Source organism: Peromyscus eremicus, chromosome 1 (genome assembly GCF_949786415.1).
Source record: "Peromyscus eremicus chromosome 1, PerEre_H2_v1, whole genome shotgun sequence".
Lineage (NCBI taxonomy): Eukaryota > Metazoa > Chordata > Mammalia > Rodentia > Cricetidae > Peromyscus > Peromyscus eremicus.
In genome coordinates this window covers 44,491,840-44,507,516 of record NC_081416.1, presented here as the reverse complement: position 1 = coordinate 44,507,516, position 15,677 = coordinate 44,491,840, and the positions used below count along the sequence as shown (strand labels likewise).

General features: G+C 42.6%; 1 protein-coding gene across 1 annotated transcript in view; it reads right to left on the bottom strand.

Annotated features, from left to right (window-relative positions):
* Positions 1 to 3,800: 3,800 nt before the first annotated feature.
* Positions 3,801 to 15,677, bottom strand: part of Gcnt1 (glucosaminyl (N-acetyl) transferase 1) — a 35,523-nt gene continuing 23,646 nt past the window's right edge. The window contains exons 2-3 of the mRNA XM_059247779.1: positions 7,184 to 7,334; positions 3,801 to 5,293 (exon numbers count right to left, since the gene is read on the bottom strand). Coding sequence (XP_059103762.1) covers positions 3,860 to 5,146 — 1,287 coding nt within the window. The 5' untranslated portion in view covers positions 5,147 to 5,293; positions 7,184 to 7,334 and the 3' untranslated portion in view covers positions 3,801 to 3,859. The remainder of the gene's footprint in view (positions 5,294 to 7,183; positions 7,335 to 15,677) is intronic.

Below are 15,677 nucleotides of genomic sequence, written 5' to 3'. Positions count from 1 at the left end.
TTAACAGTCAATAATTTTATTGAGCTGGAGGGAATGACTCAAACAGGTGCAATTTTGGGAAAACTCCAAGCACTTCTTTCTGTTCAATACCTTTTCTTTTAGAAGATCACATTATATAGTTTTCATCTCTCAAAATCTGAATATTTTATAATCTTGTAAAAGATTTTATTATCATTGTGTGTGTGTGTGTGTGTGTGTGTGTGTGTGTGTGTGTGTGCGCGCGCGCGCGCGCTGGGAATCAAGGTTCTCGTACATGCCGGACAGGCTAAGGTGCCACATAGCTTTACAGCCATGGAGTTAATCTGTGGAAATCTGTCCTCTGTATCACTGACACAAGCTGAAGTGTGTCCAACATGTGGAATGCAACTCACAGCATGCTTCTAAATTCCCCACCTTCATCTCTGAGCATGACTTCTTACCTTTTTTTTTTTTTGACAGGGTCTCATTGTATAGCCCTGGCTGGCCTGGAACTAGCTATGGAAACCAGGTTTGTCCTGAGTTTACAGTGATTCTCCCTGCGTCTGGAGTTCACCATTACACTAGCCTTTTATCTTACTTTGCAAAGTAATTTTCTCTAGCCATATCTTCCTTTTAGATATTTTTTACCTTGGTAAATTCAGACATCTCTCTACCTTGATTTTTCAATCACTATTCACAAACAGAAAAACTAACTTTATTGTGATTGGTTTAACTAAGAAGGAAGGAATAATTTGTGCAGACACAGCATTGGTTTCTGAATGACTGATTTTAATGGTGATATGACCGATTCATTCAAAAAAGTAAAATTTACCATAAATAGTCTTGCATTTTATACTTCATAATGATGATTATTTAAGCAGATAAAAACATCCAGTTCCATCAATCCTACACAGAAACTACTAAAACAGCCTCTTCGAACTCAAATCATGTGAAGAGGAAATACATTCACTTAAATGAATCCTCCTAGATGAGTGACACAAATACACATTTTGAAATCATAATGTTCCTGGTTTTTAAGGCAAAACAGTTTTGTTTTTTGTTTTTGTTTTTGTTTTTTTACCTCAGACTTGGAAAAATCTACGCAGTTGCCTATAAAATAAACAATCTTTTAAAATTAATCTTTAACAAATACACAAATCTTGATTGACTTAATAGCTAGAATTCGATTTTATTTGTGAATGTGATTACTAAAAATTTTCTATAAAAGACCTTAATGATTGTATTAAAATTAGTGTTTCCTAACAACTATGAAGAAACTTAAAATAAAGCCTGTATCTCGCCCAGTGAACTGGAATTGTGCTCTTCTGGGATGTCTTAGGGTTTCATTTCAAGTTCCCTTTTCAGTTCTTCCAGTTATTAATCCCCACTGTATGAATTTCTTTTGCTTTAAGTCATATTGGAAAATTTAAAAACAAAATTCATTGAGTCCCAGTAAACAGACCCCGCAGGAGCCCTGTGTCAGGCATCGGGATGCTACCGCAGTGGACTTAGTTCAACAAGTGCAATGGGAGGAAGGTGAGGTATCAAAAGAGTGGCAGCGGCTTCACAGCATTAACGCGGGGCTCTGGAACCCTAGAATCCCAGTTTTACTCCTATAGTGGAAAAAAAAAACCCTCCAACTTGTCTTTAAACTAAATGCAGCCACACTATAATACTTAGAGTGTTTAGATGAATAACATAAAAGATTTCATTTTTAAAAAACATTTGTAATTAAAGAAATTTAATTTCCAGTTTTGCAAAGTTCAAGAGTTCACTGGGTATAAAGCAAATGGGGCTATGTGTGTTCACCGCTGGTGACTTCAGGACAGGGCTGCTTGCTGGGTCACTGGACTATTATTGCTTTAACCCTGCGTTTTCAAAATAGAAACAGAAAAACTGCTTAAGTCACAGCTGTTTGCAGAAATTTTATGTCGCCAGGTATCACCGGTTTTAGATTTAAAAGATGCCCTGTCTCATAGGTTGAAAGTCTTCCTACTAAAAGAAGCATTCGACAAAACCTGGTCCAAACTACAGAACGAAACCAGAAGCCGGTATGGAGGGCACACAGCACCCACCACGGCATCTCCATGAGCACTGTCATAGCAGACATGTTTCTTCTGGACCAACACAAAACCCACCTTATCTACTGACCCCCAGCTTTTCTAATGACAATAGCTGTCATTAAAAGAAAAATATATTCTAGCTTGGAGGCAGAAAACATAGTTTATCAGTTGAATGCCTTAAAATCGTCTGATGTGATGACTTTCTCATGGATTATTATAAAGTTGACTACATTTTAGAAATAAAAGTACAAGGTGTTGATTCTTGTTTAAAATTTAATACTAGCTGGGCAGCGGTGGTGCATGCCTTTAATCCCAGCACTTGGGAGGCAGAGCCAGGCAGATCTCTGTGAGTTCGAGGCCAGCCTGGTCTACAGAGTGAGATCCAGGACAGGCACCAAAACTACACAGAGAAACCGTGTCTAGAAAAACCAAAAAAAAAAATTAATACTAAGTGACAAGGCTTCACATTCATTATGATTCTGGCCAAACAGTTTAGATTTAGCTAAATAATATTAAGAGGGGGAAAATAAAACAAAACGAATTTCACTTGAGATGAGCGTCTGAACTGCAGAAACTACCATTTGTCTTTTGGTGAAAACACGCTGTGATACCACAGCGCTCTTCCCAGGCCTTCAAACAGTTCATGTGGACACAAGCGTGCTTCTTTCCCCCTCCTCACGGGCCATGAGAGAGGGAGAAACTACTAACTAGCAGGCTAAGAAAAGCCAGTGGGCAGATAACAGGGTCAGGATGCCCCCACTCGACACTAGCCCATCCAGTGGGCAGAAACCTTAATTTCTTAGGACAGAACCAATTGCTGGCTATAAACACCTGTGCACCGGGCCTCTGCCATGGCTGTCACAGACCCTTCCCCTGAACACCTTCATCCTCCCTCGTTTTCTGTACTAGTTACTGGTGACTGAATCACACCAAAGAACCAAAGCATTGATATAGGGTCTTAAAACAGCAACATGTACGCCATTTGACAGCACGCACTGTCTGGGAAGATGGGATAAAAGATTATATATCTGAAAAACTGAGTTTGTTTCTTCTCCTTTCTAAAGAGACGGGGTCTTGTTATTTTGCCAGCCTAGCTGCTATCACTTGAGCTTAAACAATCCTCCTTCTTCACGGGCACAGGCCACACACCCAGCTGGTTCCTAGAATTTTCTAATAACTTAAAAGAATCCATAAAATCAGTGAGCTAGAAACTGTCCCTTCTCCCTTGCTTTTGAAAATATGTATGCATAGTTAGAAGCAAAAATTAAGATAGAGATATTCATGCTGAACATATTTTAAACTCCCTGAGATGACACACAGAGACACCACACTCACAGAGTCACAGCAGGAAGTGGATTATTTACAAGGATAACTTAAGAGGAAAACCAAATGTCCATTCCAAAAAAATATACAATGTAAATCGTATCTTTGTGATTGGTTGTTGCTACAAATTTATTCACGTCAAGAAAATTATCATGTTTAAAATTCCCAAGAGAATTTTGGCACAAATCAAATCTCCTCTAGATTAAGTACCTGTTTGGTTTTTTTCATTAGTCAGGGAGGCTAATTCCTTCATTGGCCTTTTTGCCAATCACCTGGGTCCCCTCTGTCCATAAAAATCTTCCCCAGCTTCCAGCCATCTTAACTCTCTCCTCACAACTGCTGTACAACACTTAATGTGTCAACCTCTCTTGTAATTGTATCTGCACAATTCATGCAGCTTCTCTGACACAGACTTAAAAGCCATCACCCCAGAGAGGACCCCATACAAGACAAAGGAAACAGATGAGGGTAACACTTTTGTGCATCATTATTTTCCCCAGGATTCCCGACAGCAGTTAGTGTTCTAAGGCCTCGAAGGCTTTATGCCTCAGATGCTCATCCAAACACTGGATGGCAAAGGTGTCAACATCCATGTCAAACTTATTGGCGAAAAGGTGGTGTTGGTGAAGCAGCCAGCTCAGGTCGCCAACTCCGAAAACACACACAGAGCGCACATGGACTCCGCTGCACGGCGGGTAAGGAGCGCCTTTGGAAACATCACCTTCAAAGTACTGCCACTTGACAAACCGAGCGACGGCATTCATGTCAGACAAGTCATACTTATGGCTCGAGGGGAGAGAACCGGGGACTTCAGGGATCCTCTGGATACTGGCCCAGAGGTACTCATCCGGGCTGTATGTATCCTGTGCCCACTCCATGAACTTTCGGATATTTTCACTTTCTAGCACATAACCTACATATTCCCTACTGACTACGAAGTAGGCACTGCCTGAAAAGAGAGGAGTTTTGAGTGGAGGTGGGGCTTTAGCTACCCCAGTGTTTGACAGCTTCCCGTCAACAACAACGTATTTTTTTTTCCACCTTTCTTCCTTGTTCTGAGGCATCTTCTCAGTTTCCAGGCTGTTTTCACCCGAGAATGACTTGAGCTTCCTGACAATTTCTAGGTTGGTTTTAATAGGGAAATCCATACCACAAAGATTGATCAAGTACTTCCAGTTTGCACTCATTCTGTACAGGTCCTTCATACAATTGAGGTCAGCCTGAACCCGACTCCAGGATGCATAAACAACATTCTCCAACTGGCTGGCCACAAAGACATTACCAAAGCAGGATGCAATGCCCATCACTGCTGCTAAGAAGGATTCCTCTGCTTTTTTGTCCACGTGAATGCAGTAGAAATTCTGAGGCATATAGATGGCCCTCAGGAGCCTGTCAAGCATTTCAATCTTGTGATGAACCACTATGGAATAAGCAATTGGAAAGCCGACCTCTTCTTTACTAAGGGGCTCTACAATGTATCCGCGCGTCCTGATGAAAGAGGCGCAGTCACGGGTCATGTTTATATAGTCATACGGTGTCCACCGCGGGCGCTTCCTAAATTTCACTGTTAGTAACTCCAGCTTCACCTTCTGGATTTCTTCTGGGTCATTCTGTAAAACTTTGGTGCAATTAATGTTGCTATCAGCATTATCTCCAGCAAGCTCCAAGTGTCTGATACTAACAAATTCAGGCTTCTGATGAATTCTTAAAACAGAGAAGGTAATTAGAGAGAGGACAAGACCCACAAAATAGTATTTTGCGGGATAAGAAAAAAGTCTCCTCTGAAACAAGTTTCTCAGCATTTCAAATAACAGTCAGAGACTTCCCTTTGAGATGGGGCAATATTGTAGGCCTTGGATGCCAATGGTATTTCCTCCAGTTTCCCTCTGTTGTGGCCCGATGAGTTGCCAGTTTATCAGTGGGACAAGATATCACTGGACAGGACAATGCTAAAAAGTAACAAAAAGAAAGACATCAGCAGCTATCAGCAGCCAGGAGATGTGCAAAGGTCAGATCCGTTCTGCTTTTTGCTGATTTAGGGCTGTGATACACTTAGAGATAAGTTTAAAAACAATTGTGTATCTGATCTTGGAAACAAGACAAATTTTGAGTATTCAAAGTAGGCTGGAAAGGCTTAGCTGAACTGAAGCCAGATTGGTGACTGTGTTGGGTGGACCCCTAAGTGCAGTTCCACAGTGATAATATGTTTAATAAACAATACAGCTTTGCATCTCCTGCATTGGCTATGACAAATTATAAGCCCTTAGAAAAACAGCACAGGTGAGTCCCAGGAAAGGCGCAAAGCTACACAGAGAAACCCTGTCTCGAAAAACAAAAAACAAAAAACAAAAAACAAAAAAAAAAAAAGAAAAACAACATGGGCTGGGAGTGTAGTTCAGTTGGTAGAATGCTTGTTAAACATGCAAGAAACCCTGGACTCAGTGCCCAGTACCACATAAGATCAGGTACATTACACATCTGTAACCTCAACACACAAGCAGAGGCAGAAGGATCAGAAGTTTTAGGTCATCCCTGGACACATAGTAAAGTTGAGGCTACCTGACTCAAAATTAGAAAAAAAAACAATAACACTTCTATAAATTGTCTCAATTCAAATGCCAAGAGCCCAACCAATTTTCAGTATATAAAATGCTTATAAACATTCAAATATTATTTTTGTGTGTGTGTGTGTGTGTGTGTGTGTGCGCCTGTGTGTGTATGTGTGTCTGTGTCTCTGTGTGTGTGTGTGTGTGTGTACAAGGCACACACACTCAGGGGCAGGGTGAGTATGCACATGCTTGTATATGTGTGGTGGGTATTGTTTCTCAGTTGCTCTTTGCCATGTTTTTATGCAACAGGGTCTCTCATTGGCCTACAGATGACCAAGTATGTTAGGTTGTCTGGCCCCAGAGCCCCAGGGACCCGACTTTATCTGCCTCTTTAGCACTGAGATGACAAACTATGCAACTTTGCTTTTTGTTTTTGTTGTTTTGGGGATTGAATTCAGGTGCTTAAGTTTATAAAGCAAGTTCTATAAAGCAAGTTCTTCATTGACAGAACTAACTCCTTTGAGTCTTTTTTTCCCTGTAAGCTTATTTTATTTTTAATTATGTGTATGGGAAGGCAGCATGTCCACATGAGTACAGTACCCACAGAGACCAAAGATTCCCTGAGCTAGAGTTACCCATGCAGTTATAAGACATTCCGTGTGGGTGTCAGGAACCAAGCATGGGTCCTTTGCAAAAGCAGCAAGTGCTCTTAACCACCGAGCCATCTCTCCAGCGCCTACTGGTTTTACTTTGTTTTAAGAACAGTTCTGTAAACTCAGTGTATGAAAGCCTTTAATCCCAGCACCCAGGAATCAGAGGTAGTTGGATGTTCGTGAGTTTCAGGCCAGCCAAGGATACACAGTGAGATCCTGCTTCAAAAACAAACTAAAACAAAAACAAAGCACAAACAAAAAACATTTTTGTGACATGGTAATTTGTTCCATAACTATTCGAAAAATGGTCAAAGGTCATTCATTTTATCCATACCAGACCTGAAGCAATTTTTTTTGGGAGGGGGGAAGTAAGGAGGGAAGAGTGTTTTTGTTGTTGTTTGGAGGCCAGGTTGGCCTTGAACTACTGATGAACACATTGCTTCAGCTTCCCAAGTACTAACTGGGATTTTAGGCATGAACCACCACGCCAGGCTTGAAGTACATTGTTAACACCAGAATAAACAATGCCACTTTAAGATACTTCATTAGGAAGCAATTTGTTAGACAAGCATTTAATAAGACAAAGTGGAAAGTAAATACTGATAGGATGACAAAGAAAAACATTCAGACTTTTTACCATTTAGAATCACAGGACGTCTGAATTCGTCGGGGCTCTGATTCCTGGCGACATCCCGCACTTGTTCAGAGGAGCTACCGACCTGCCAAGTTTCTATCGAGCACCAGGCATCCAGCAACGATGACATGTCCCAGCAGGCTTTTCAAACAGTCTGCAAAATGAAAAGGGAATTGAGTGAAGGGGTGCTAATGGTGTGTGTCTGTAGTATGCACATCCCCAGAAAGCAACGATTCTAGTATGTTTACACTCCACCCTCTCCCTCAAACCTGTGGCTAACCGAGGTTTCTAATCTTAACTTCTTTTTCTAATACTGTATGTGTGATTTAGGTTAAAAAATTTCCCCTCTCTTTCTCTTCCTCCTTTGAGAACCAAACCAAGGGCCTAACACAGGTTAAGCTTTCTAACAGAAACTCACTCCAACAGCACTCCCGAAATGAGTGCTAGGGAACAATTTAACAGTCTAATCTAACTGGAGAATCCCACCCACTTTGTCCTCATTATAAAGACTCCCTGTGTTCACTGATATATTAACAACAACCTCACAGTTAAGTAAGCGGCTCCCCTCATTTTCTTCTAATCACCAATACTTAAAGTTGCTACCACTAACATTAACAATGGGGGCTTGAGAGATGGCTCAGTGGTTAAGAACGCTTGCTGTGCTTCCAGAGGACTTGAATTCAGTTCCCAGTACCCATGTCAGTCAGGTGGCTCAAAACCACCTGTAACTTCAGGCACCATACTTACAACTATACACAAAATACATAATTAAAAATAAAATTAGTATTAATTGCAAAATACCAACAATATCCCTTTAAGTAACTCTTTCCCCATTTTAGTTTAGGGAATAAGGAAAAGTACTTCTGTCCAATCATTCGCAGACCACCATAAGGCTAACAAACAGTGACTTCCCCTCTTTTCTTTCTTTTTCTCATTTTGAGGCAAGATCTCACTTTGTACCAAGGCCTTCTGGGTATCTGTAATCCCCCAGCCTCAGTCTCTAGGGTGCTGGGATTACAGACCTGATGAAAGACTTGAGTGACTTCCCACAATAATACAGCCTCTTAAAAACAACAACGACAAAACCAGGAGTCACAAGGAGTCTCGGCAAGACAGGGTTGAAGGTCTGATTTCCAGAGTCAATACGATCACAAGATGTCCAGATACAACAACCAACATTTTTACAAGGCACGCAAAGAAATCAAGTCTGCCCCATACATAGGGGGAAAGTGGTCAATTCTATGCCCAAAGAAGGCCAGGCGTTAGCCTTAGCAGACTAAATAACTACCAGACATCTATTCAAAAAACTTAAGAATTAAAATCATGAGGTAGCTAACCAAATTAAGAAATTGAGAATGGCAGTAAAAAGAATTTTAAAAAAGGACCAACAGAAATCTGGAATGGACTGTGGACAAACTTCTAAACAGTCTTATTAAATGAGAAACACCGAGCCAAATACAGGGGTGAAAGCCGTAGAGATCAGAGAAACAGTGAGAGCCACCAGCTGACCTTAGCTCACCACGCTGCTGTAGCTTCCCGAGAGAACCAGCTTCTTTTTGTCTAACCTGCACCTTTATTGCCTTGCTGTTCTGCCTTCTCATTGGCTCTTGGCCCAGCCACCTCATTTCCTTGTCACTGCCTGTCTGTACAGACCTCCAGGTCTCTATGGTTGGTACTAGGATTAAAGGCGTGTGTCACCAGCTTGGCTGTGTCCTTGAACACGCAGAGACTCTGCCTGCCTGTGATAGGATTAAGGGCCTGTGCTATGCCTGAGTTTTGTTTATGGCTGACTATGACCTCTGATCTCCAGGCAAACTTTATTTATTAACAAACAAATAAAATATCACATTTCAGCACAAATAAAATATCACCACAATGGACATATTATAATCACTAAATCAGTGGTTCTCAACCTTTGTAATGCTATGACCCATTAATACAGCTTCTCATGTTGTGGTGACCTGCCCCCCAACCATAAAATTATTTTCATTGCTACTTCATAACTGTAATTTTGCTGTTGCTATGAATCATAATGTAAATACCTGTGTTTTCTGATGATCTTAGGCGACCCCTGTGGATGGGTTATTTGGTCCCCAGAGAGTTGTGACCCATAGTTGAGAATCGCTGCACTAAATGGAACTGACACATTATAACACCTGAACTGACTAGAGGGGTCCAAAAGCAGGGCTGAGCTGACATGACAAAGAGAAGCAATCAGTGAGCCTGAAGAAAAGTTAAGTGACAGTATTCAGTCTGAGGAACAAAAAGAAAAAACAATTAGGGAACACTGACCGAGTCTCTGAGATCTGAGAGACAACATGAAAAGCATCTGGGCAGATGGACAAGGGGCGTCCCAGAAGAAGAGAACAGAGAAAGAGGGTACAGGAAGAATTGTTTAATAATGGCTGAAAAGCTTTCCAAATTAGCTTTCTACAAATTTATCTATGTACTTGAACAGCGGCTCAAATAGGTCCATGAATACAAAACAGTATGACCAAACAATTGGGCAGTTTCTTATACAACTTAATGCACAGTAACAATTCAACCCAACAATCACATTCCTGGTATTTACATGAGTGAGTTGCAAAAGCATGCAAATCAATGTTTATAGTAACTTCATTCAAAATTTGGACATACTCAAGATGTCCTTCAATAAGTAAATAGATAAGCATATTGTGGGACAGCTGTAACCGAGAGCAATAAATTCACACCTCAGTGACTTTAGCAAAGCTAAAATATGCACAGTCGAGACATAAAGAACTAGAGCTGTAGTTCTTGCAGCAGGCAAGCTAAGCACAGAAGTCATTTCCAAAGTGTGGGGGTTTTATGCAGGGAGTCTATACAATTTATGTAGGGGTGGGCTGACTCCTCAATAGGCTCAGTTTAAGGTCATGGAGATTACAGTGACGGATGGGAGCATTTCTGGAAATGCTTAGCTTATTGTACCATACAGTTTTGGCTCGGAACCAAGAAAAAGATAGGCCAAAAATGCATTAACATAGGAGTGTCCTCCTGCTAGGCTCAGCCTTGCTCAGTGGCTAACACATGCACACAATGGAACATTATTGAGTTGATATAAAAAGTTATCCTATCATAACAGAAAGAAGTCAGTTGGAAAAGATGGCAAACTGTCATCCCAAGCACAAGATGTTCTGGCAAAGACAAAACTGTAGAGAGAGTATTAAGATCAATATTTGTCAGAGGTGAGGAAGAAGGGAAGGAGGAAAAGTAGAGCCTGCTTATTAGAGAACAGGGAAATTACTCCATGTGACCGTGGTTAAGGGACATTATGTACCCCTCACAATGGTCAGGAGTTAACTGCTGAGCACCAGTGTGCAGTTCATCAGTTCAGCAGAGCACCTGCCTGGCAACCATGAGGTGCTGGGTTTAATTCTCAGCATTGAGGGAAGAGGTGGGGGTGGGGGGTCAGTTACAACAAACACACCATACTAGGAGGTAAGAGATAGTTCAGTGGTTTAGAGCGCTTTCTGCTCTTCCAGAGGACCAGGGTTTGGTTCCCAGCACCCACGGCAGGCAGCCACCACCACCTGGAACTTCAATCAAAAATGATATGTTACCTTTTTTTGGTCTTCCATGGGGACCCCTATGTGCATGCACACATACACACACACATTAAAAAAAAAATACTAATACAAGATGTTCATAACAGGGAAAATAGTGTGTAGTATGGGAACTATTTTTCTCTGCAATTTTTCTATAAACCTAAAACTGTTCCATAGAAATCTATCAAAATGAATTGTACACTCTGGTTCGCTGAGCTCCAATGAATATACACTCACAAACTGTCAGGTACGGTGGTCAGTGCCTTTAATACCAGTCATCTTGGGTCAGAGGCAAAGGTCTGGGCTACATAGGGAGACTGGGCCTCAAAAAACAAGACAAAATGAAACAAGAAAACCCACAAATGACTGTCATCAAATGATCAGTAAAAACATTGAGAAGTTACGACTGTCCCAGGAAAGCTGAATTTATGCTGATGTAACTGCTCTACAAGGGACAATAAATGGAGCCATTTGGCTGAAATAAAAGGATGTCAGACAGTAACTCAAAGCTGCACAAGTTAAGACAGCACAGCCATGGCAGTACACACAGATAAGCGTACAGATTGTGAATGGTTGTCCTCTGCAATACTCAGCCGTCTGACTTGAAGGACAATTGAGCAAACTAATCATGCCTTTGATTCTGCACATTTATCATCATGGTAAATGGAGGAGACGGCAGTTCATTAGCATTTTTCACTCGTCATCCCAGCCTCAACCAGTAGAGCATTCTCTTCAAGTGTGGAGACAGGAAAAGGAGACATCATCGAGAAAGGGGTTTCCATGAAGAATGGAAGTTTGAGGGAACTACGCATGAATACTGTGCTAACAACTTACTAAAGATTCTTAACTTACATACTAGAACAAAATTACTCTCCAGTGAGAAGAGAGAAGAGAACCTGAAAACAGAGGTTATGAGCATGTGAGTAAAACAAACAGAAGAGTAAACTCCAAAAGGAGACTCTTGGGTTTTTGTGTCAGTAATAAGGAGAGTTGGTAAAGGAAAGGGGATGAGAGAAGTATGACATGCCTCAAGGACAGTATGATCACTCTCTGTGTTACAACATCAAATAAATAATCACCCGGGTCAAGGCGGGAGGCAGCTGGGTACTCAGTGGAGTGGGAAGGGAGACGCAGATGACCTTGGATGAAGAGAAAGGAGTGTGCAAGCACTACGGGCAGAGCAGAGGGAGGGCAAGAAGCCCAGAGTCCCAGCCCACCACAGAGACAGAAAGAGCAGCTCTGTGTACACTGTGGGATCTTCAAAAGGTTCAGGGATTGCTGGAGACATACCTACCTTTCGGGGGTGGGGGGTGGGGTGTTGGGGGGGTGGGGGGTGAGGGGTGAGGTGTTGGGGGGTGGGGGGTGGGGTGTTGGGGGGTGGGGGGTGGGGTGTTGGGGGGGTGGGGGGGTTGGAAGCTGTTTACAAAACAGTTGAGGCTCCACCTCAAGCCTCAAGCTAAGAGCAAGGTTTCCTCTCTGCAGAAGTGCCCCCGGAGAGTCTGTGATCCCCAACAGAAAACAGAGAGCCCCAAGCATGTAGAACAGTGAGGACGCGGTCTAGCCCACTTGTTTTCCCTATCAGCTCCTGGAATTTTTGGTCATCGCTGTGAGACAGTTTATTTACTAGGGAATCTAGATTAAGAGAAAATGAGACTTACATAGCTCTCTTACAAGTGAGTACTTCTTAAGTGTTCAAAGGAAACGGACTTTAGGAAGAGGAAAACTACCATTACAGATTCTCAGAGAGACATGGTGTCTTCAAAAACAAATACATGATGGGGCCAGTGAGATGGCAAAGCAGGTAAAGACATGTGCTGCCAAGCCTGACAATCCCCGGCACTCACAAGGCAGGAGAAAACTGTGCAAGTTGTCTTCTGACCTCCACACATGCACCGTGACTTGTGCAGGTGCGAGCATGCACACACACACACACACACACACACACACACACACACTCACACTCTACTTAAACAAGTAAAATTGAAAAAAAAATAAAAGTAACTATGAGGTGGATTACACTGTCAGAAGGCTGCTAGAATAGTCCTGTCCTATGCTCTTCCATAAGGTGACTTTGCCAGCCCCTATTCAAGCAGTTAACCCCGGCCCACACACCAATTTGGACAGATAATGATTACGTTGACCAAAAGAGTTTGGCAGGAATGACATTGAGCACCAATATCAGCCCATGTAGGAACATGCAGCTTCTACCTCCCTGCCTTGGAAACTGGGCTTTCCAGAGGCTCCTTTCAAAACAGATTCCACGCTCTGAGAAGCCGCAGGGAGAAGAAATCAGACAGCGGTACCCCAGACATCGGCTCCAGGTGTCACAGGTGCCTCAACCAAGCGGATAAATCATCAGGCAACTGTAGCTATGGCCAGTCTTAACTGAATCCTTGAGCAGGTGAGTTAAAAATAAAGTAGATGGGGCTACATTTGAGGTGGTTTGCCCCAAAGCAATAGGTTAGTAGAGCAAGCAGAAAAACAGAACACCTAGCAAAAAAAAAAAACAAAAAACAAAAAAAAAACCACCAAAAAACAAACAAACAAACAAAAACACAACAAAAAACCCAGGCCTTTGAACATTAATGACATGATAGCCAAAATGAGAAAAGTCACTAGAAAGGGTAGAAGGAGTTCTAGAGACAAAATGACTCCTGGACCAGCAAGGGAAAACACAGACCTTTTAGACAGCATGGCCAGGAGACCCACCAAGTGAATAAAAAGAACCCCGGAGTAGAAAACACACTTACACTGTGAACCTGTGCTCAGGCAGCTGTTGCCCAAGCATGAGCTCTAGAAACAGGGAGAGTGAAGCCTAGAACTGTGACAAAGCCAACGGTGGGCAAGGTCCTGGGAGTGACGGTCTTCATGAAGATAAAACACCGCAAACCAGTTTAAACAACAGCAGACGTTGGGCTGAATTTATGACAGCTACCTTGAAAACAAGGCAAAAGAAGGGAACTAGGGACAGACATAATGATGGAGTCAGTCCAAAGACAAAGGAGATGAGCTATGGTGAAGGCAGTCATATACCTAGCTTCCCATGGTTTAGCTCTGAAAATTCTTGGGTCTTAGCATGTAAGTGCTGTGAACCAAAATTTAATAAAACTGTGCTCTAAGCTTCGTGATCCATCCCCCACATCAGAAAAGAAGGGTAGGGAAAGAAAGGGAGGCGGAGGGAGGGAGATGAAATTCAGTAAAGTCGAGTCAGGAGCAGTAAGCAACAGGGGATGAGTGTGGAAGCAGCCCGTCACTCAGCAACACCCATAACTAATCAGAGCATCATGGGAGCACAGTTTACCTGGCTGTGGTAAAACAAAAGCCTCTTTCTCCTTTTATTTAACTAATGACCATTTTGCACAATTCAATACGGTGAGGACCAGACAGAAACAGTCAAGCTGGGATAAGGGTGCGAGCCAAGGCAGGGCTGTTTTTACAGGAGATGCAAGCAAGGTCTCCAAACCACTGACTGTCGGATCAACTTCAGCTTAAAATATGCAAGAAACACAAGAAGACAGGCAATGCAAAAAATGAGAGCACTTCAAAACCACAGTCTACTAATAGAACCAGGACACACTTGAGTATGCCAAAATAAAACAGATTCTAAAATATCACTCATATTCACCCCCAAACCAAACACTAGTGCAGGTTTCACTTTCAGAAAGACCACTGAACCAAAAGAGAAGTGGGAAGAGTAAGTGTTTAAGAAAACAAAATGTGTGGCTGAGGCTACACCTTCCTTATGACTGATGCAAGGGGGTGCCGGCATATCTGTTCCATTGGGAGGAAGGCTTTTATTGTGAATAAGAGCTAAAATATCCAGAGGCATCTGGAAGAGTCCAGAGTAGAGAGAAACAGAAACAAACTAGATATGGCCAGGGCTAGAAGAGTAGAAGAGATCAGTGGAGACAGAAAAAGATAGAGCATGGCGGCATGGGGGTTGGGAGGCTAGAGAGAGAACAGACAGACAGAGCAGGAGTAGCCAGGGGGAGAGAAGATGGAGAAGCCTTTTCAAAAGTTCCTGAGGAATGCTGGCTTTTGTCTAACTGTCAGAAATCCTTCTATAGTCCAGGTTGAGCTCATTTCTAGACATATGAAAAGCCTGCGACCTAACAATTACATTTCTAATATTTAAAAAAAAAAAAAAACCAGAAAGTATGGTGGCCTACAACTATAATCCCAGCACTTAGGAGGCAGACAGGAGGATGAGTTCAAGTACCAGGCCAGTCTAGCCTATATAGCAAGACAACAGAAGAAGCTGGGCATGGTGACTGAAACCTTTAACCCCAGCACTCAGGAGGCAGAAGCAGGTGGATCTCTATGAGCAGTCTGGTCTACAGAGCAGAGTTCCAGGACAGCCAAGACTACACAGAGAAAGCCTGACTCGAAAAACCAACAACCCAAACAAACAACTCTATCTACTGTATCTTTTTTCCTTTCGATTTTACAGTGCTCACATGAGAAACCAGGGTCCATACCTCCACAGCAACAGGAAGCATGATCTAAATCTGTCCAGTTAGCATCTCATTCCAGGGAATAATCTTGTGCTCAACCTCTCAGGGACTGCTGTGACATGAGCAAAATACCAATTCCTGTGTCTAATACCAAGTCACACAAGTGTCTCAGGATTGTGACTCCAGTGAGAAAGCCCAAAGTGCCACCAGGAGAAGGCCAAGAGATGTGCTAGGAACAGATGGCTGAGGGCAAGGGCTGGACATGTGGGTGGGGCTCCTCTTTCCTGCTATCTGCACCTTCATAACCTCTCTTCCTCTGGGTGCCCCGGGCCTCTGCCCCTTCCAATCCCCTTCTTCTTTACCTACCCACTGCTGTCTGTCACTCCCTGAGGTCTGCTTAGACTCTGAGTCTCCCACTGAAAGAGAATCTAACCACAAGGAACGCTCCTGACCTGTATCTACTGCTCTCAGTTTCTGAGG